The following is a 22753-nucleotide window of genomic DNA, read 5'->3' on the forward strand; positions in this document are numbered from 1 at the left end:
ACTCTACATGGCTTTTAGCCTTTCTCACTTTATCCCTACATGTTCTGACCTCACTAAGGTAGCTTTCCTTGCTAATCCCACCCATCTTCCACTCCCTGTAGGCTTTCTGCTTTTTCTTAATCACCTCTCTGAGATGCTTGCTCATCCAGCTTGGTCTACAACTCCTGCCTATGGTTTTTTTCCCCTTTCTTGGGATGCAGGCTTCTGATAGTTTCTGCAGCTTCGACTTAAAGTAATTCCAGCCTCCTCTGCCTTTAGATCCACAAGTTCTTCAGTCCAATCCACTTCCCTAACTAATTTCCTTAATTCTTTAAAGTTAGCCCTTTTGAAGTAAAAAACCCTAGTCCCAGATCTATTTTTGTTTATCCTTCCATCTAGTTTGAACTGAATTAGCTCATGATCACTCGAACCAAGGTTGTCCCCTACAACCATTTCTTCTATGAGGTCCTCACTACTCACCAAAACCAAATCTAAAATGGCATCCCCTCTTGTTGGTTCTTCAACTACTTGGTGAAAAAATTCATCAGCTATCACATCCAGAAAAATCTGAGCCCTATTATTGTTACTAGCACTTGTCCTCCAGTCTATATCTGGGAAATTAAAGTCTCCCATGATCACACAATTCCCATTAGTGTTTACTTCATTAAAAACATTAAAGAGGTCTCTATCCATATCCAAATCATATCCCGGAGGTCTGTAGCACACCCCAAGGACTATCTCAGGGGAGGCTCTAGTAGCTTTCTTTCCCAGTGTGATTTTTGCCCAGACAGACTCTCTTATCCATTCCATCACTTCTTATTTCTTTACAGTTAACCTCATCATTGATATACAATGCTACTCCACCACCTTTGCCTTTATTTCTGTCTTTCCTAAACAGCACATAGCCTTCAATACCTGTACTCCAGTCATGACTACTATTCCACCATGTTTCTGTTATCCCTATAATATCCGGTTTCACTTCCTGCACCAGTAGCTCTAGTTCCTCCATTTTGTTACCTAGGCTCCTCGCATTAGTGTACAGACATATTAATTTTTGCCGTTTGGCTTCACTGACATTCTTTACCCAGTTAGGCACAGACATTCTACCACTAGCATCACCTATTAGACAGGTATCTACACTACCCTTCCTCCTTATGTCAATTCTTCTGCCCATGGCTGTATCCTCTTACTTTGTTTTCTTCCCTCTCAAGGTTAAATTCTGGCGTGGAGATTACCTGGACATCTCCCAACCATCTCCCCCAAATTCCTAGTTTAAAGCTCTCTTAATCAGTTGGGTGAGCCTCCATCCTAGAAATCTATTTCCCTCCTTACTCAGGTGAAGTCCATCCCGAGAGAACAGTCTTCTGTCCATAAATGCTTCCCAGTGGCCGTACATCCCAAAGCCCTCCTTATAGCACCACTGCCTGAGCCATCTGTTGATCGCCATAATCTTGTCACACCTTTGTTGCCCTTCTCTAGGAACCGGCAGAATCCCACTGAAGATCACCCGAGCCTCAATTTCCTTAAGCGTCTTCCCCAGTCTGGCATAGTCTCCCTTGATACGTTCCAGCGAGAATCTAGCCGTATCATTCGTTCCCACATGAAGGACAATCAACGGATTCTTTCCCGCTCCCGTTAGGATCCTTTTCAGCCTCAGGTCCACATCCCGTATCTTAGCACCCGGCAGACAGCACACCCTTCTGTTCTCCGGATCAGCTCTAGTTACAGGCCTGTCTATTCTTCTCAGTAAGGAGTCCCCAATCACGTAGACCTGCCTTTTCCTGGTGACAGTGTGATTCTCCGGTCTATCCCCTGCACCCACTGGCTGCAAGTCCTCTCGATTCCTATTCACCCTTGCAATCCTCCGCAACCCTTCCCGTATCCTCCTGGGGCTCATATTTGGTGTTGTCTCCATTGACTCCTCCCCTCTTCCTGTAGGACTAGCAGCTCTTCTCTTTTTCCTTGCCCTCTCACCTTCAGCGACTTCTCTTATATGAAGACTGACTACACAGTTCTAAGGTATTATTATCATTATTTATTTAATCCCTATTAGTTTATTTCCCCCACTCCCATTCTTGATCTTCAGTATTACAACAATTTTTATAATCTGATTTTTGTGTGCTTTCTTATAATATTCCAACGTACTTTAAGTTGTAAAAATTCATGGAAAGAAAAAAATAAAATTGTAAAAACAAAATATTATTGCTGTCACAAATACTACATATGCAGATCAATGTAATCTCCTAATTGGTTTATGGAGACCACATCATCTGTTTTTTCCCCTAATAGTACAAAAGCAAGGGGATAGCCAGTGAAATGGAAAGGCCATGCATTTAAACCTACAGTTACACAAATCTAAAGCCAGAGTGTTAAAACCACCACTAACTGACTGACGGGGTTTAGGAAGAAATTTCCCTATGGGCAGGTTATTTCATAATGGTCCATAACAGGAGTATCTGGCATCTTCTTTCAAAGCATTTGGTATTGGCTGCTGTTTAACATTCATTAAATTGGCTCAGTAATCCTCAGATTAGAATACAATACGTGACTCAGCCAAGTATCTTGGGCCATTTCATCTGGAGATACTAGATTGGCCATCATAGACACAGAGAACATGCAGGCTTGAAGACTCACAGTTTGAAGAGCATGGCAGAGTTCTATTGGATCAAAAGTTAAGTGCTGCTGCCAATCCTATACACACGCAACCATTCAGTTATTCAGGTAGTCTGGTGGAGCTGTTCTGACCAGTTGACAGTTTGCTAAATATCAGCTGCCTCTGTTCAGAATAGTCAGATCATGTTTACTGAGAGAACTTTCCCTCTGTTTTATCGACAAAACTAGATGTGGCCCGGTCATGGAGCTGGATTTTGGGAGGATTCGTGTCTGGAGGAGATAATTGGGATTTCTTCTCTGGAGCGATTTGGCAGATTTCCTCACCTTGGTTCTGAATGGGCTGAGGGGAACCATAGTCTGGGGCCTGTGAGGTGGACCTATTGTGGTTTGTGAAAGCAAGTGAGGTATTGGGTCCACTGACGTTAAACAGAGTTGGCTTGCTCAATCTGTGTGAGGCAGACATGTGCTTTGGTTCCCCAGATATCCTCAGAAGGCCTTCAGCATGTAGGCCCTATGATTCTGCTCTGTCTCCTGGACTCTTATTCATTTTCCTATCAGCAATCCCCTTCCTCAAAGAGAGGTGTTGGTGGCATGGATGGAGGGGCTTTGTAGAGATGATGGTACTACCTTAGGCAGTATTGTATTTTTCCAGAGATTCTCTGCTGGTTGTCAATAGGAAAACCATGTACACTTGGTATACCCATCCCCCAGTCCTTGATTCACTCCCTCTCAAACTAATAGGGTGGCATGTCTCAACGACAGCTGACCCACCCTTGTTCACCCTACTCCTGTTCTACATGCAGATCCCCACTGGGTAATCTGGACCTTTTTGTATATCTTGATGAGTATCTGCTGGAAAAGTGGTGAGACAATAATATAGGTAGTTTCAAATTAATACAGTTGAATAAAGTAATTACACTTCCACACATTACGGCTCTAATTTTGCAATATTCCTTTATCTATCCCTAAGTTTTGGAGTCCTGATTTATTTTTGGATTTGATCTATGAGTTGTTCTATAATGGTATAAAAAGAGATCTATAGCATCTGGAATTTGTTAGCACTATTAACTCAGTGAATGATACACCAGAAAAAAAATGGATTTCTTGCTAAAGATTAAGTCAGCTGCTGTAGATTTGGGAATCAGATGATATATGAAAGGGTTCTGCATGATTTTGTTCTGATGTTATGCCATCTCAATGTTTGTTCAAAGTTGACTATATTGAACTATCCTGTTTGGAGACAGTATATATTCAAAATTATATATTCCAGCAATTGCAAACAGTGGTGCAGCTCAGTCATTCTTACCTATGTGTCATGAAAACCCATTTTCTCTACCACTTACAATGTTGCTACCAAAGTTACAGTTGTTGACGGTTTGATTGCTTCTTTTTGCTAGTGTAGACAAGACTAGGGGAACAGACAGAAGGAGAGAGAAACATGTATGATTCCTTTGGAACTTGTATGGTGCTGGTATACTCACTGGATGAGTATCAACTAGATAGGGAATATGGTCTTCTGATTAAGACTCAGGAATTGGTGTTGGGAAATCTCAGTTCTGTTTCTGCCTATGCCATGGATTTCTTGTGTGACCTTGGCTTAGTCATCTGAGCATCAGTTTCCTTATCGTAGAAAGGGAAATAATATTTAACCCTCAGAACACTTCTGTGAGGTAGTTAACTCATTAATGTTTGTAAAGTGCTGGGAGATCTGTTATACCAATTTAAATTGAATATATGGGCCCCAAAAGTCAAAGGTGTTAATATGACCCTGTCACTGTCCAATGTTAAACAAGTTTCAGGATTTGGTATGTAGAGACTTTAGTTCCATGGGAAACACACCACTAAAATCTTTGTGACCCTTTATTAAAGATACAGAAAAGAAGGAAAAAGAGTTAAAGCATTTGAAAAGTAAAGTATTAAATAAGACTTTCATTTTAACAGCATCCCTTGTTCCTTTAGCTGGAGAGAATGTTTAGAAGGGGAGAGGGGGACCTGGTCTGACGGTCTCTTAGATGGCAGTAAAGATTGTCCTTTTGGGGAAAAGAGAAAAGTTGGTTGAGCTGGGCTGGAGTTGTGCTGTTGCTGTTGTTAAAGTCCAGTCCTGTTTCCTGGAAGACCCAAAAAACCCAAAACACCCAAAAGGGGAAAGAGAAGAACAACAAAGATAGAAAATGCAGCTTCTGTCTCTGGTGTTGATTCTCACTTGCAGCCTTGCTTCTGGAAAAACCCAGACCGTGCACACAGTCTGATCAGCCAGTCTGAGACCTGGCAAACTTTTGTGCTGGTACCAGGCTATTCAAGACATTGCTTTTAGCTGCCTTTCCTGTTCACAGGCTTACAGCAATGTCCCCCCCAAAAACCCAAACAAACAAAAACAGTTTTGGCCAGCTAATCTCTATTCTTATTAGACAGAAGAAAATGAGAGAAAGAAGAACTAGGGAAGGAAGAGACAAAGTCTCACATCCAGATGGTCTTTGGGATTGAGCTGGGGAAGGTGACAGTGCCACCAGAGATGTCTGGTCAAGACATCTCTCAGGATTAGGATGAAGAAGGTCTAGGGTCTCAGGAGAGGTGAAGCTCACTCCTTCCCCTTCTTTCAGTCTACCAGTATCATGATAGCCTCTGTCCATCCGTATTTTCCCCCCTCCAACTCTCCCTTTTTTTTTTAAGAACCCCAAAAGGTAGTGATGGGTGTAATAGTCTGTCCCCTTGTTAGTTTGTCCACCAATTAGGCCTGATTTCTAACACACCAGTTTTGGTTCATTAATTTCCAGTCCCACACTTTCCTTGTTTACCATGGTCTTAACACAGTCCTTGAGTTACAGCAGTAGGCCATTTTGGTTGGACTAATTCAGTCTTTCTGTGTTCCTTTATCCATCGACATGTGGTGTTATACTTTATAAATTGGTGCTCATTTTTTTACAGTTGAGCTCACAATTAGGTAAATTTGTTGGCCCAATTATCACAACAGATGCTTAGATAAAAGGTGCCACGTTGTGTAAGTGCAAAGTCTTATTATTTATTATCCAAGCTAGTTAGACCAGCTGTAGTTTTTCTATGCTTACTTCTCCCTGAGTGCTACAGAAAGTTTGTAATACAGTTTTGTTATGAAACTGGCATGCTAAATTGCAGATAGACACCTGCCAGTTGTATGTTTATAGTCCTGCCAGTTGATGTTTATAGTTACCAGTTTGTTGTAGCTAGAGTCAATCTAATGGCCAGTTAGATTGAGCATGAGTGTGGAGCTGGGCTCTGTCGGTCACGATCCGATGCTCCGAGGCTTTGCAGGACTGAACCCAGAGTTCCATGGCAAAACACCCCAGCTTTATAGTTGTAAATTCCCATTTGAGTCCATGCATTTTGCAATGTCATCCTGTAATCATTAGTCCTTAAGTGGTGTTAATCTTGGGGTTTTCTGCTGTTATCATTTAATGGTTATTGTCGGGCTTCCCATCGTTATCTTCTATTTGTTGTCTCGCCTTCCGGGGTGCCTGCCGCACCTCTGAGGTCGTTAATGCTGCTAGCATGTTTAGCATCAGATAAAATGGATGTTTTCTGATTGTCTCCTGGTTTTTCCAAGTCTCCCACTTTTTCTTGACCATCTGGACATTTGTGATGGCTTTCACACCTTATCTTTTCCTGATGCATCCATTCCTCATTCACACAAACAATCTCTTACAGAAACCTTCAAAGGTATACAGACAGCAGTATTGTATATTCAGCAGAATACATTGTAAATCAAGCCTTGCTAAATCTTATAACGAAAACAATTCACATTGGGGCTTCAGGCCCTTAACATTCTTCTAATCTCCTTAACATAGATACAATACAAGATCCTGTCTCTCACTAAAACCTTAAAACAAAGAAATGTATATTGAACTTGAGTGACTAATTTGTAATACATACAGGAAACCATAGTAGACATAATAACTTATCCTAAAACAAAAGGGTGACCACAATCAGTCATAAGGATTGTTCTGGTCTGTCATTCCTTTCTGTTATTCAAAAAGGGTGGCTGGCAGGATGAAATCAAATCATACATTAATTCTCATAGTACAATTATAAAATCCTGCTCCTACATTATCATATGGTGATGACAGCACTCTTTCCATTCCATTAGTCTCTCTGGAGGATGTTAAACATAAGCTACTAAAGGTAGACATTTTTTTAAATCACCAGGTCCAGATAACTTGCATCCAAGAGTTTTAAAAGAGCTGGCTGAGGAGCTGGCTGGACCTTAATGCTGATTTTCAATAAGTCTTGGAGCACTGGTGATGTTCCAAAAGACCATAAGAAATCTCATATCAACTTTTTAAAAGGGCAAACGGGATGACCCAGATAATCAAGTCAGCCTGACATTCATTCTGGGCAAGATAATGGAGTATCTGAAACAGGACTCAGTTAATAAGGATTTAAGGGAGGGTAATGTAATGAATGCAAATCAACATGAGTTTATGGAAAATAGATCCTGTCAAACTTATCTGGATATCTTTTTTTGATGAGATTCCAAGTTTGGCTGATAAAGCTAAAATACTGTGTTATTGACATAATATACTGGAAGGCATTTGACTTGGTACCATGCAACATTTTTCTTTTAAAAACTAGAATGAAATAAAATTAACATGACACACATTAAATGGATTTAAAAACTAGCTGATAGGTCTCAAAGTGTAACTGTAAATGGGGAATCATCATCAAGTGGGTGTTTCCACTGGGGGGGCCCACAGGGACTGATTCTTAGCCCTACGCTATTTAACATTCTTATCAATGAACTGGAAGAAAACACAAAATCATGACTGATAAAGTTTGCAGATGACACACAAATTGGTGGAATGGTAAATAATGAAGAGGACAAGTCACTGATTCAGAGCGATCTGTCGTCTGGATTGCTTAAGTAAGCTGGGCGCAAGCAAACAATATGTGTTTTAATAGAGCAAAATGTATACATCTAGGAAAAAAGAACGTAGGCCATGCTTACAGGACGAGGGACTCTATCCTCAGAAGCAGTGACTGAAAAAGATTTGGGGTCATGCTGGATAATCAGCTGAACATAAGATCTCAATGTGATGCTATGTCCAAAAGATCTAATGTGATCCTGGGATGTATAAACAGCGGAATCTCAAGTATGGGCAGAGAGATTATTTTACCTCTGCATTGGCACTCATGCAACTCCTGTTGGAATACTGTGTCCAGTTCTGGTGCCCACAATTCAAACAGGATGTTGATAAATTGGAGGGGGTTCAGAGCCAGGGGAATGATTACAAGATTAGAAAGAAGCTTTACAGTGATTGACTCAAGAAGCTCAATCTGTTTAGCTTAACAAAGAAAAGGTTAAGGAGTGACTTGATTGCAGTCTATAAGTGTCTACATGGGTAACAGGCTCTTCAACCTACCAGAGAAAAATATAACACTAGCCAATGTTTGGAAGTTGAATCTAGCCAAATTCGGATGGGAAATAAGTTCATAATTTTTAACAGTGAGAGTAATTAGCCATTGGAACAATTTACCAAGTAGCATGGAGTATTCTCCATCGCCAACAATTTTTCAATCAATATTGGATGGTTTTCTAAAGGATACATTCTAAGAATTATTTTGGGGAAGTTCTAGGGCCTCTGTTGTACTAGATTAGATCACAGGGGTCCCTTTTTGCCTTGGAATCTATGAAAAGAAATGGAATGGAATGCTAGAAAGTCCTCCTAAAAATGGAGGTTTTTCATCTTCATTGCCAAAATGAAAAGTTTATAAAATATGGACCTTAAAGCAACAATTAAAATTTCTGGAAGCGATGCCACAGTACATATATTAGCTAGGCCTTCCCCAAAGCCCCCAGTACATGAGTGCATTACTGATGTTAGTGCTTAAAAAATATATTAGAGCATCATTAAACTTGAACCTTCTTACATAAAAGCTGTTAGGTATCTCAAATCATTAATAGAAAAATCTTATAGATTTGTATACAAAGTAGTCATTTTTAAAATAATCTAAAACAAGAACCTTGAATCCTAAACCCATCCTGAGATTTTGGTTCAAAGTTGAATCTAAAATATGATGGAATTTATTTTCTTGTTCCTGTTCAGAAGCACCTGAATTCAAAAGAGGACTCTTATTCTGAGGAGTATTGTGCTGATAATTGTGGAAATATGGGAGGAGCTGATTTTCATGTGACTTTCACTCTTCAAGATGAGTGAAGTCTCATAAACTCATAAAACCGTGTGGAAATCTCATGAGATTGCCTGAAATCTTGGGGAAACACCTCATGAGATTTTGGCACCATCAAACCTGAGTCTTCATTCTGATTTGGTTTCAGACCCTAGCCCAATTCAGATCCAGTCAATGGGATTTATGCTCTTAACTGCGTAAACCATTTTTGGAAATGTGATTTAGGCTCCTAAATCAGTTAGGGGTTGCAACACTGAGTACAACAATGCCCACATATTTTTAAAATCTGGGCTTGCCTGCTCAGTCCACCCCTGATTTTTCAACCAAATGTTTGGAAACATTGTTGGGGGCTCCATCCTGAAAATAGAAACAGAAACGAGCAGTATTCTTTTGAAGGGACAATTCATATGCATAAGGGATTGCAGGATTGAGCCCCTAAATGAGGAAAATGTTTCCAACTATTTTGTGACAAGTGACTTGTGACAAGACCCGATTTGAGGATTCTCTATGCCTCCAGCTACAGTTGATGAGGTCCCTGAGTGCAGGGACAGAAAACTTGGCAGCTAAAAGGCTTTGTTTCACCTTTAAGGAAAATGCATCTTGTCTGGAGTTTAGAAAAAGAAAAGATGTACATTATCTACTGATTTAACTTAATTCTATAGGTCTCTGCACTGTAGTCTCTTATAGATGTGTACAGAATGGAATATATAACCTGGAATGATTAAACAACTGAGGTGTGCCAACAGTTGGTTGATAGAGAAGATTATCAGTGAAGGAGGACCAAAATATCCCTCCTGTCCAAAAAAGAAACACACACATGCTTTATGCAACCTGGATTTACCTATGGCATGGTGTGACTCACTTAGATTCCTTTAGATAGACAAAGCCACTCTTGGTTCTTCTAACCATACTAGGAAGAACATCCTCTATGAGTACATTGTTCCCCAACTATCCTGACTATTGTTCAGTCTGCTCATGTAAATGCCAGAGACTCCTATAGCAGAGTTTATGTGGAAAACAGTTCTCATTAATAATAGTATGGGATTGTATAATCTCCTTTTGCACTGCAATTTACTAATGCCTCTAGGATCTGTTGCCTATGAGCAGAATCTACATGCTACTTAACCCATTGTCTAACAAATGAACACACACTAGTTTCCATTGTATGTATTTAAGCCCTCAGCGCCAAAGTCTTAAAAATGTGCAAAACCTTACTCCTACTTAATTTTTGGTGTGGTTGATCACTGACGGTTTGGTGTCCCAATTATACCCTTCTCAGCATAGACATTAATTGAATTACTAAAATAGATGGCCAGATAAATTACTCAAAAAATCCTTATGCCATTAATTATCTTGCTTCCCAAGTGCAGATTATTTGTATAAATATGGTGGGGACGTTTGCACCCACCTGGCTATTATTCTTATATGAGGTTTTACAAACCCACACTTGCTGCTGTTGTCACTGCTCCAGTTTTGAGGGACCTGGGCTAAATTTTCTGATTTCAAACAGAGTAAGAGTTCCTCTGTTAGTACTCTCAATTTATCCTGGGTCCTGTGTCAACTTGAACAACAAGTGAATTGTTCCCTGCTGGGTGTTTGCATGAAAATAAATTATAACAAAATAACAGCATCCACACTCTACAACCCTCTGGCGGCCACTATTGCCTAAAATTAAAATGTTTTTTGTTGATTCATTGTTGGTTCTCTGTACCTTTGTTAGCCAAAGCTGTTGCTACCTCCACCCACTCTACTGCTTTTATTGTTCCCTTTTTAGAAAGTGCTATATCAGTGTGCAGGCTGCTAATAGAATAAAGGTAAGGATCAAAGCATGTTGACTATTGTCAGTAAAGATAACAATAATGTTTTGACCAGAAGGTCATCTTTCAGAATAACTTGTAGGTGGACTGGAGTGCGCATAGGGGTTGGTAATAGGAAGAGATGGCCCTACTCTAGACATGTCACAAATTTTGTCGGACATTGACCATGTCACGAGGAAAATAACTGCAGAAGGCAAATGATCGATTTTATGGACAAATGATAAAGCACAATTGGATGACCTTGATTTTGCTGATGACATTTTCATACTTAGTTCAACATATCGCTTAATGGAGGAAAAGACTCAGCTTTTGGCAGTACAGCAAAACCAGCTGGGGAAGGTAAAACATCAGTGTCGCAAAAGTAACCATTAGAGGGGCCGAAGAAATACTAAGAAGCAAGTAATTTTACCTATCTAGAGTGTGAGATGATGTCCCATTATGATGACACCATGCTAGAAATCAAATGACAAATATAAAAACATTGAACAACTTTCATAAACTTGAAAAGATTTGGAAAGACAGCATGATTGGCACTGACACAAAAATACAAATTTTTAACACTAACATCAGGCCTGTCCTCCTTTATGGAGCAGAGTCATGGAAATTGATAAGAAGATCAACTCATTCCAATGTAAACACATGTAGAAGATCTTCAGAGTCCATTGGAAAGAGTATCTTGCACCATCAGATATTCTAAGTAGAGCAAAGCAATCTAAAGCATCAAATATGGTGTAAGAAGACAACAAACATATTTTGGACACACTTTAAGGATGTCCCCAACACAACTTCCACAGGAAGTGATAACATAACCACCACCTGGGAAGGGAAACATAGAGAAACATTATGCAAAACAGTAGCAAAAGAAGGCAAATCCAACAGCAGGACACTCAGAAGCCTGAACAGACTAGCCACAAGACTGAAAAATGGCATAAACTGGTGGATGCTCTATGTTCCTGAGGATGCAGGACAAGAAGAAAGAAAGAAAGAAATGTTGTAGAGCTGAAATCTAATCTTCTATTCCCATCCTGACCAAACCAAAATCCTGGGTCAGTATACCCCTGAACGCTGAGTCTCCTCACGCCAGGTCTGATTTTTATAGTTTGATTCTGTCCGTAATAATGAGCTCTGTGTAGCTTTTCACTAATATGCCACCAGTTTGAGTCCAGTACAAGACACTAGTGTATAGAGCAGGGCTAATAATTTTCAGGGAATCAGATAATTGATTAACTTTGCCTCTTTTTTGTTTACGAATTGTCTGTGAAAAGCTTACAATTGTCTGAACTGTATTCAAATTATTCACAGAATTCTAATCTGTAGCTCATTTGCTGCAAGTGTCTGACTGTGAATATTAAAAATGTTGTTTAGTTTTGATTGGACACAAAGATCATGGGGTGTATTTCTGTTACCTGGTTGTATGAGGTTAACTCCTAGTGACTATTCATATTAATGAATTCACTATTTGCTTTCCACAAATATTCTCCCCACCTCACTGAGAGTTTTGTTTCAATGAACATTCCTGCCGGTAAACTCATCCACTCAAATAATCACAGAAGATGAACACAAAAGGAGATGTGATAACAATCCAAGAAATTCATTTTAAAATGTGACTGAATATTCATAATTGTTTACAACATTCATTCACCTTGCTCTGTGATTGAAAGTTGTTGCCAGCTGATGGCTGTTCACTGGGCTCTGTGAAATGAGTTGGTGGTCTCAGTCCAGTTCCTGGTGGGCAGTTGTCCATATCACAAGAACTGTATCTTAATTGGCATTTCTGTATTTCAGTTTTAGCTAAGAGGACAAAGACTGAATGGGCATGGAAACTAAATTCTGTTGATCCTAGATGATCATTTCAAGCCAGACTTCAGGCACATTAGCTGGGGAAGTCTGGGGGAAATTGTCTTGTGGATACTCCTGCTGAACTGGTTTTGAAAATTAGTAGAGAATGCACCAAGTTGACCAATACACATCAGTCAGACTAGCGTAACATCATTTTTATATTTAGGGACTGCTGAAGATCCAAACGTAGAAATGTGTAGCCATCACTCTCAAATTCACAAAGCATCATTTGTACTTAAAGTCAAAGATAATCTGCTTTTATCCTACTTTATCATTTTATACAGGTCCAGAGCTATTCTAAAGATATCAGAATTTCACTTCCAAGAAGTTCAGTTCTTCAGCTGTAGTATCAATGCAAAGAGACTTTTTACTAGTCTCATTTCTTCCCCCAGCAGAACGTTGATTTTTTACATGATGGAACATGTTTACAATAAAAGCTGTGCTTTGGAAGTTGGAATAAATAATAAGGGGTTTTAAATTAGATATGCAGAGATATTAAATAATTTCTACCGGTTGAAAACTAATTTTTAGAAATAGGAAATTAAGTGCTATCCTAGTTCTGTATTTATCATAATATATGGATGTGGTTTCCGCCAAATGTAAGCACAACTCTTCATCATATTGCAGCCCTTCAGTATCCCATTATTCTACCTGTTTCATCCCTAGTCTAACTGCTTCACATGAGCACAAATAACTCTGTGCTGCCTTCGTGAATGTCATAACAGATACTTGCCTAGGATGATTTGGATTGATGCAATGCCCAGTTCTCTCTCTTCCTAGGTATCTGGATAGTTTAGAAGATCTTTTTATTGTTGATTCTTTGTCTCAAATCCTGTACTGTCTATGGAAGGAAAATGCTATTAGTAGACATTCCTTCCTTCAGGTACAAGGGATCTTATGATGTGTCAGCCCATCTCTTTTCCAGAGCTAGCTACTCTCTATGATAAGGATGGGGTCTCATACATTCACTTGTAACCTTCTGTTGCAAAAGTGTTGCTCAGTGCAGAGTTGCCAAGTTGGAGATGTGTGTGTGATAGTGTAGGGAAGCTGGAGATGCCTCCCACAAGATTACTTAAGCAGAAATAAAATATCTGCCTTTAAAATGAATTCTGCAGTCACAGGCTCAAAATAGCGTTTGGGTCTGCAAAATGCTGAAAACTAGGGAATGTTTCCTCATGACCAAGAAAGGTTTAAGCTTTAAGGATCTTGCTGCTGCTGCTGCTGCTGTTCAGACTTTTTTCTCTGAATCTAGCTGCAGGGATTTAAGCAGATCTGTTATCTGCTTGGCTGGTATTAGGGATGTCTGGACGGGTACAACATATCTGTTGCCTTCAGTAGCACATCAGTAGAATGTGGCAGCATGGAATTTTGAATGAAGGTGCAGAAGTGAAGTTTGTGTGAGAGTGCAAGAGGGCTTGTTTAATCTGCACAGCAATCATTTTCTGCATTGGTTGCTATTTTAGTAGATATAGCACGTTATCACACAATCATGCAGTCTTCACACTGCATTGGAAAAAGCCACTCTGTAGTTCAGTATGATGTCTGCTTCAGAAATCAAATCTTTTGTTGAATACTTGTGAATATATTTGCTTTTAGGGATGAATTAGCTTATCCAGAAGGGAAAAACTGGGGATTTTACTTAGGCCTAATTGTGGACTCAGGTTTACATGGTGGATCTCTGAATTTTGGGTAAACTCATTTAAGGAGCTTCTAGCACCTTTGCATTAAACTGTGAATGCACTTGTTTTCTGCCCTCATCCTAAAAGAATTGTATTCAGATGTGTGTTTGATGCATCCTTCTGCATAGTGCATGTGTGTGTATGTGTGGTTAACAAAAAGTGGGCCAATTATCCAAATATCTATTCTGCTTGTCCTATAGACTGAAACAAGTTGATCTGGTGCAAATTTATTGAACATCTTTTATTTCAGACCTTTGCTGAAATAACCCACTTTCTTGAGCCTCTTCAGAAGTCCAGTTGAAGAGGAGATGCCTGGCTACCTTAATTTTTACACACTTTTAAACTACATTAGAAATTAAAAGGGAAAATCCCAGCAATCAAAATAAGCAACAGTCATTTGTGTGTGTTACTTAGCTACCTAGTGGTGTGCCTTAGGTACAGGGAATGAGAAAGAGGGAAATGTCTAAAATATCTTAATATTTTCTTATTGAACATATGTTGTCTAAACTTAGATATTTGTTTAATCCAAAGTTTACTTAATTATTCCTTTAATGCTAATCTCAGTTACTATACTATTCTGATCCAGGTTGTACTATAAGATTTGTATAAAGATCCAGATTTGTGGGGAGTGGTGTCATATAAATATATAATGATCAAACCCATAATAAAAAAAAATGGGTTCAATCATAAATGTTTGAGAGAAGTGTGGTCATGATGAAAACCCCTGCTCACATCCAGATCCAAGGACAATCAAAAGATACAATGAAAGTATAAATGTGTTTGCTTATATAGCAGTTCTGGACTAGATATGGCAAAAAATGATATTTTAGAAGCAGTTGATGATAGATCTTTGAAAACTTTTCACATACCTTTTCTTCAAGAAGGATAGACTCAGACTCTCAAATTGTTCCTACAAAGGGAAAGAGAGCTCCAGATGAGAACAGCATATAGTCCATTTTCCTAAATTCCATACCCTCACTCAGTCCATTGAACAGCCGAGGACATTGAGCCTTACAAACACTCCACAGTCTCCAGTTCTGAAGCAACTTTGTTCTCCCACTTTTTTTTGTTTGATTGGTTTTTAGTCACAACATTTGGATGTTTCTCAACAATGAATATGCCTTTCAGTTCAAAGTCTGGAATAAATCTGTGGAGGTGTATCCATTTCTAAGATTCAGAAAAGCTAGGGTGGTGGGTAACAGCTGATCCCTTGCTGTAACTGTTTTGTGTTCCCACTGATAGGTAGATCTCTGGGCCTTTTCATGGGGAGGAGATCTAAAAGCTACAGCTATCTGACCTGTATTTCCCTTACTACTGCTGCTTCTGCATGGGTTTGATCCTTTCCCTCCTCAAGAACTCTAAGTCAAAATGCAGCAGTAAGGAGAACTGTCCCACATGGATGATACAGGCATTTCAATGGCACACAGGCACTGGAATCCTGCTCCATACTAGGATGCTTAAATCTAGTGCTGCCCCCATTTGTCACTTTATCCCTATACCTCAGCATCTTCGCTCAGTAAATTATGGGTGGATTGAAAACATCTAGGGATTTGCTGCTGCATTTACACTTGCAGCAGGTGAACTGAATGACCTGACCCATTAATCTTTATTGCATCAAGGCCTTGGAAGCTCGAATAAACGGAACTGCATTTGCAAAATATGTTAATGCCAGCAGTGCACAAACTTCCTACTGCAAAATAAAAGCCCCAAGGTTTCGTAGGCATAGTTTGATGTCTATATTTTAAAATCCCATCTCTAAAACACAGCCTTACCTTTGAAATAATCCAGATTGTTTTTTGTTTCTGGGAGAGATTTAGCCAGGGCAGGATAGAGAACTTAATGGGCTGGTTTTAGTTTAAAAAAAAAATAAAAAAAAAAATACAAAGCTTGCTTTTAAGAGCTGTGCTGAGCACCTCCAATTCTAATTAAACTAATGGGAGCTGACTGCTCAGTACCTTTGAAAATCAAGCCAGTGCTACATTCCCCACCCCCCACACACTAATCCCATTCTCATCCCTAATTTATTGATTTGCATAGTCTATCACGATACGGATTGAAGGTCTGAACATGCATTCAGATTACTAGAGAAGGAATGAAAGGTATAAGGCATTCATTATTATTGTCTCAAAGCTTTAGTATGTCATGCCATTAGTAAATGACTACTAATTAATGTCATTCTAATCTATTAGAATTTCCATTAAGAGAAAAACTAGATCTTTGCCAAACAATATTTGATGCCCAAGGCACTTGTTATTGGAAATACTCCTTTCTATTGTTGTTTTCAGTAAACAAGGCACCTTCTTTAGCTGTCAGTGTGGAAAGTAGTGTGTAAATTTCCGACATGCCCATCTTTGATTTATATGCAAATTCTGAATTCATCTACTCTTTTCCCCCTAACATGACTTTATTCAGCTTTTACCCCTTTGGTGTTAATTTAGGATTTCTTACATAGAAGCAAGCTCATTGCCAGCAAAGGAAAAATCAATGGCTGCAAACACCCAGGGGTTAGTTATTTTAGTGTTCATGTGAGTATGCCTGGTGGTAGCTTGCTGCATAGAATCTCCATTACAGAACATGCAGTGTATGATTGGAGCAAATATCTTGATACATTAATCACTGAAATCATCATTTCTTTTCATTTATATGACTCTCCTGAATTAATTGCCGTGGGTTTGCATCCCTGAGTTTCACTCTGAATTTAATTTGAACCCAAAACTCAACCTGAACTGCCAAGTTTTATCTGATTCCGGATTGAATTCAGAACTTTGTGTGGGTTCCATCTGAAACCATAATTTACACTAGTCTTGCTTGTAAGTGGGCTTAGCCATTCCGAAAGGTTCACAAATCACCCAGGCCAAATTGTATCCTCCTACAGATGTGCCTATGTCGGGGAGGGGCTGGAAATTCCCTGAGGTGAATGTCAAAGGCCCCAGTTCAGCAAAGCACTTAAAGCAGATCCCTATTTAATGTCTTCAATAGGACTTCAATATGTGCTTAAGGTTTTGCTGAATCGGGGCCAGAGTTTCTTTGAAATATTCCCACAGATCTCCAAGACCCAAAAGGAAAGGAATCCCCATTGTCATGGAAGCTTGGACCCCTGCATTGTTGCTCTAGGTTACCCCTCCTCCGTTGGCCATGTTCCTATGAGAGCCTGGCTGCAGCTGGGCAGGCAAACAGTGCCTGTACAAACCTCCATCTCAGAAAGGCATTCAGGTATTTAGTCTGTGTGAACGCTGCTTGGAGAAACATGTATCTGCTTCCTATAGAGGAGAGCATGTTGCAGACAGCAGCTGCAGTTAGGTTTGGGTGGAGGGGAGAGGGAAGGGAAGTGCAGAGCCAGTGCTGCCTTGGAATAGATACAAAGGTTTGTGCTTCCCATGAGGCACAAAAGCGAAAAGAAGGCCTTGGGCCTCATCCCTTCAAAACAAAATGGTGCCAAATGCTTTACTGTAAATTGTGGGGCGACTGAGTTTTTTGGTTTAAAAAAATCACCCAACTCTCTTTTGTAGAACACAGATGTGTACTGCACAAACTGTCATGCAAATACTGTCTTATTCATAAAGCATCAAAGTTCCTACAGATGTGTGTCACTGCCTGTGTTTTTCTGCTTTCACATGCTGTTCGCAGTAAAGAACTTTACATTATTTTGGTTATATAGAGAGTAAATGACCATCTGTAAACATATTCAGTCCCATTCTGAACACCAGGGGACTTTTACTGCTCACAAATAAAAGCAAAATGCCAGACTTGACTTTTTATTTTCAGTAAATGGTTCTTTATTCCCCCACCCCAATACAATTGGCTTTGAGTAATTGTAATGTTTTGTACGCACATAACAAGTGAAAGTTTTTCCTCTGTTGCAGGCTCTTCTAGGGGACCCAGTCCATTGACAATGGGGGCACAGGATACCCTCCCTGTAGCGGCAGCATTCACAGAAACTGTTAATGCATACTTCAAAGGAGCGGATCCTAACAAGTAGGTACCCCCACCCAGTGGAATAGTCAACTTCAGGTACAAATCTTTTCAATGTAATGTCTGGGTCATTAGTCATTATTTCCAGAGCTTTCCAAGGCCATGAATCAACTTTAACATCTAGCAGGGCTAAAGCGTCTCTGGATGTGTGTAAGTCCCATCAATGTTAAAGGAAATTATAGGTGTGAATCAAAGGAAAATACCTCCTTTATTGATGGTTGTCAGTAAAACTTAAGTTACTGTGAACGCATCTTATCGTTCAAACCCACTAGTTAGTGGGTGTGGTTTTTTTAAAAGGTGGGTGAAGAGTGGAGTGGTGTCATGGTTTGAGCACAGAACAAAGAGCCAGGGACTCCTGAAGAGTGCCAGCACTGTCTCAATAACATGGTTGACTCTGTCTCTGACTCGCTGTGGGGCCTTGGGAAAATCACTCAACCTCTCTTTCGCTCATTTTCCACATCTGTAAAGTGAGGAATATGTTTGCCTGCCTGCCTACTTTACAGGAATGTTCTGACAATTGAGTCTGGATAGCATTTTGAAGGTCACATTTTATATAAGAATCTTGAGTGCGAGCTGCAGATGCTCATCACCAATAGAAATCAGATTGTAGAGTGCTACAGGTAGATAGGTTCTAGGTAGAGCTATACTCAAATAGATAAGTTCAAAAAAGGATTTAGGTCTGGATGCATCTGAATCTTCCCCAAAGTCAAAGGGCATTCAGCTCTGGGGTTACATTTTGTGCCCATTTCTAGCTGAAAGTATTCCCATAAAACAGAAACACCCAGTTCTTGAATGATGATTTTTATTGGCTAGATAGGAGTTGCCAGAGTTAAAAGTATCAGAGAGGTAGCCGTGTTAGTCTGGATCTGTAAAAGCAGCAAAGAATCCTGTGGCACCTTATAGACTAACAGACGTTTTGCTGCAAAACGTCTGTTAGTCTATAAGGTGCCACAGGATTCTTTGCTGCTTTTACAGAGTTAAAAGGTTTAGGGTAAAATCCTATTTTAGCAAAACGATTGATTTCAATGGGGCCTGGATGTCACCCCTTGTATCTGTGTCTAGAATAGATTTCCCACTGATAATGGAGATTTTATACAGCATGTCTATACTGTACTGTTGTTCACACTGAGAGATGACCGCTATTGCTTTCACTTCCTCAAAGGTAGTGCATAACTTGTCTTTCTTAAGTTTAATGGGAAATCTTCTACTATCCCTGAAAACCTGAGGCAGTATCTCTCTTTTTTTATTTTGGACAGTGAACTAGAAAATCAATTTCAGTTTCTCCTCTGTCTCACTCTTTCCTGATGTCTCTTATCGCAGTGGTTCTCAACAAGGTGTCTGGGGCCCCCTAGGGGGCCACGAGCAGGTTTCAGGGGGTCCACCAACCAGGACCAGTTTTAGACTCACTGGGGCCCAGGGCAGAAAGCCTAAGCCCTGCTGCACAGGGATGAAGCCCAGGGCCGAAGCAGGAGCCTGAGCAACTTAGCTTCATGGGGGCCCCTGTGGTGTGGGGCCCCAGGCAATTGCCTTGCTTGCTACCCCTTAACGCCGGCCCTGGCTTTTATATGCAGAAAACAGTAGTTGTGGCACAGGTGGGCAGTGGAGTATTTATAGCATGGGGGGCGGGGGAGGACTCGGAAAGAAAAAGATTGAGAATCCCCGTCTTATCGGGTTCTCATTTGGCCCTTTGTCGGTTTTCACAAGACAGGTAAGAGGTGGTTGCTTCTGGGATAATGCTTTTTAAAGGGAAACGCTCTTGAAGGGCATCAGATGTGATTCTTTAGGAGAAGAGAGAGGGTCAGGCTAAGTGGTTGCTTTTAGCTTCTGTGATTCAAGTCTGGTTTTTCAGCACAAATGAACACTGGAGGGTGTAGGGGAGAACAAAAACAAACACTACGGGAAAGAGAAAAGAACAGCAAAAGATAGGAAAACTTAGCTTCTGTCTCTGAAGCTCGCAGTTTAGTTCCTGGGAAACTGCAGGCACAACTCATGGCACACAACCTTATTAGCCACTCTGTGTCCAGCCAAGCTTCTGCTGGAATCAGGCTGGTAAGGCATTGTTTATAGCCAGTCTCCCTCATCACAGCAAAGTGTTGCATGGTTAGACAGAAGGATAAAAAAGACAGGGGAATAAGGATGAGCTAGAAGCGTAGATGAGAGACAGTGATGTAATCTGGTTCCCTCATCTCATCTGATACTGCCCGAACATCTTTCCGGATCAGGGAAATGACTTACCGATTATGGTACTCCAGGTCCTGTCATGCTGGTCAGTGTGACGCTGCTAATGTTCCAGCACCCTGCCATTCTCAGAGCTCACTGCCATGTTCATGTGTGTACGTTGCCAAAACTTCCTCAAAAAATAAACGTGCAAAAAGGGCAGAATTGCTACCTTACCATATCAAACTACCCAGTCAAAACTGGCTTCTGATTGTCTCTGAATGGATGGTGGTTCTCATTTTAAGAAGGTTCTGGTCTATTATGACTAATTTGTAGCCTCACCAGAAGCCTTGAAAACCCCTGATCAACAATTCTTTTAGATCTAACAAGCTTAGTTTAACACTTCTCTGTCTGTTTTGTGATAGTCTAACAACAATTCTAAATAATACAGTTGCAAGTAAAAATTACCTTCCTGCCACCTTTCACCCACGTTGAGCAATTTAAAAATTCAACCTGAAATAGAGTTTAACACAACAGGTATAACTGAGTCGTTTTAAATTCATTATTTAGTTGTTTTATCAATATAATTTATGTGGGCTAGTTTTAATGTACTTATATACTATGCACATTAAATATGGAATACTGGTTATAAAAGATCTTACAGATAGGAGTGAAATAATATTCTCTTAAGGGCTATTCATAGGTTAGAGATGCACAGATAGTTAAATCCTCTTAATAGGTTTGATTTTCCGATGGTAGGAAAATTACCAGTGTTCTCATGCCCACAAGTAACTAGAGAAAAGTTCTGCTTCTGTGCTTATCTGTTTTATGGCCTGAAAAATATTTTTAATTGACATCTATTTCTGTTCATCAAGGAATTAATTTTAAATGTAGTTACAGAGAGGGACTAGAAACTGAGTCTGTAGGGTTTATTGGGGGAGTAACATACATGTAATCTGCAATTCTTCTCTCCCTCCCTACTTTCTGGATATTGCATTCTGATATTGCAAATCTGACCTGATGCTAGCTAGTGTGGCTATACTAACCTATTATCCCTCCTACACCAGTACACTGGGCCAAATTCCAATGGCATAAATCCAGCATAACAACTGAACTTTCCATGAAAGTGATTTTTTTGTTCTTCAAAGCCCTGCAGGCATTCAGAAACCAAGATTTACTTTGTCTATACTTCCTGCAACCATAGAGAACTACAAAGAAATGGATGGACTCAAAGCCTGTCTTTATACTTGGTGATTATGGTTGATTTGCTCAGGATGGTGGGTGGGTGTCTGAGAGAATATAGGGTTGGGGTTTTTTTTAGCTTTGGTCTGTATTTTCTGATTTCTGTGTTTCAGTTTGAACCTTATTTGCCCTTAACAGCTTTAAGTGCTTTCAATGAAGTTTTTGTATGTTTGAGATTTATGAATTAAGAGTGCTGTATAGGAGCTGAGGATTATTCTGAAGCTTTGCAAAGGAAGGGATCAGGTATCATTATTCCCAATTTACAGGTGGGGAAGTGGAGGCACAAAGAGGTGAAGTGACTTGCCCAGGTTTCCTGATTTCCAGTCCTGTGGACTTGTTGCCTCCCTCAGCATGTAGTTGATAGACACACACAAACTAATACCACTAGAATGCCACTTCACCCATCAGTCCTTCCTTTGATACAGCAGACATGGTACTGTACTAAAGGACATCTTCTTGTCAGAATATCCTTAGATGCTCTTTCCCACTCACTGGAGATACGGGGTTGTCCTATCCATGTTAGCGAGCAATGCCCTCAACAATTTCCCTGCAACCATTAAATATATATGTATGTATCTCCTTCAGTGAGCTAGATTCTCAGCCCTGAGTTTAGAGTCAGGGCAGCTGAGAATGAGTGGCAAGATTCTGAGCCAAATGGGGGTTGAAACAGCCTGTGGCATAACTCAGAACAGCCTATGGGTGCCACATAGACCATTGCACAGCCAGAAACTGGCAGCATATCATGTACGCCCCTCGCCACCCCCCCAGAGTCATGACTGTTTTGCACTGGTAAGATCTGAGTGTTTTCAGATGACAATACTTGAATTTAAAGCAAGAAAAGTCACATTCATGCTCCATTTATATCTTTTCCCTGCTATGACTCTCTCTTAAACTTAGATTTACAGCATAACTTTGATACACAGTCACACTCTGTGTTTTCAGCAAAGAAAGAGATACTCCAGTTCATTGGCACTAAACTTTTTATGGCATGATATCTGTGTAAGAAGGCTGGAGATATTGTATGAGCTCTAAAAGATACAGGAATATAAATTCAGACACTATATTTTGACGTGATAGGTCCTGTAAGAAAGTTGCTGTCAACACATGGATACCAAGCACAATGTGGTCTGCTTCTTTGTGTTAATGTACAAGGATCAGCAACAAGCAAAGAACTAATAGTGTGGTCACTGAATTAGTTTGAGGCCTAGAAACAACCAGTCAGCAAGGAAATAAAAATGGCAAAAAATCAATGCGGGGGTTTCCCAGTTAGTTTATATATTGTATCCAGAGTGCACT

The 22753-nt window shown here is 40.0% G+C and overlaps 1 protein-coding gene across 3 annotated transcripts in view; it reads left to right on the forward strand.

Annotated features, from left to right (window-relative positions):
* SGIP1 (SH3GL interacting endocytic adaptor 1) overlaps positions 1 to 22753 on the forward strand; it is a 150530-nt gene that overhangs the window by 120168 nt on the left and 7609 nt on the right. For all 3 annotated transcript variants that reach the window (XM_045028904.1, XM_045028905.1, XM_045028906.1), the window contains one exon: positions 17950 to 18061. In XM_045028904.1, coding sequence (XP_044884839.1) covers positions 17950 to 18061 — 112 coding nt within the window. The remainder of the gene's footprint in view (positions 1 to 17949; positions 18062 to 22753) is intronic.

This window comes from Mauremys mutica, chromosome 8 (genome assembly GCF_020497125.1).
Source record: "Mauremys mutica isolate MM-2020 ecotype Southern chromosome 8, ASM2049712v1, whole genome shotgun sequence".
NCBI lineage: Eukaryota > Metazoa > Chordata > Testudines > Geoemydidae > Mauremys > Mauremys mutica.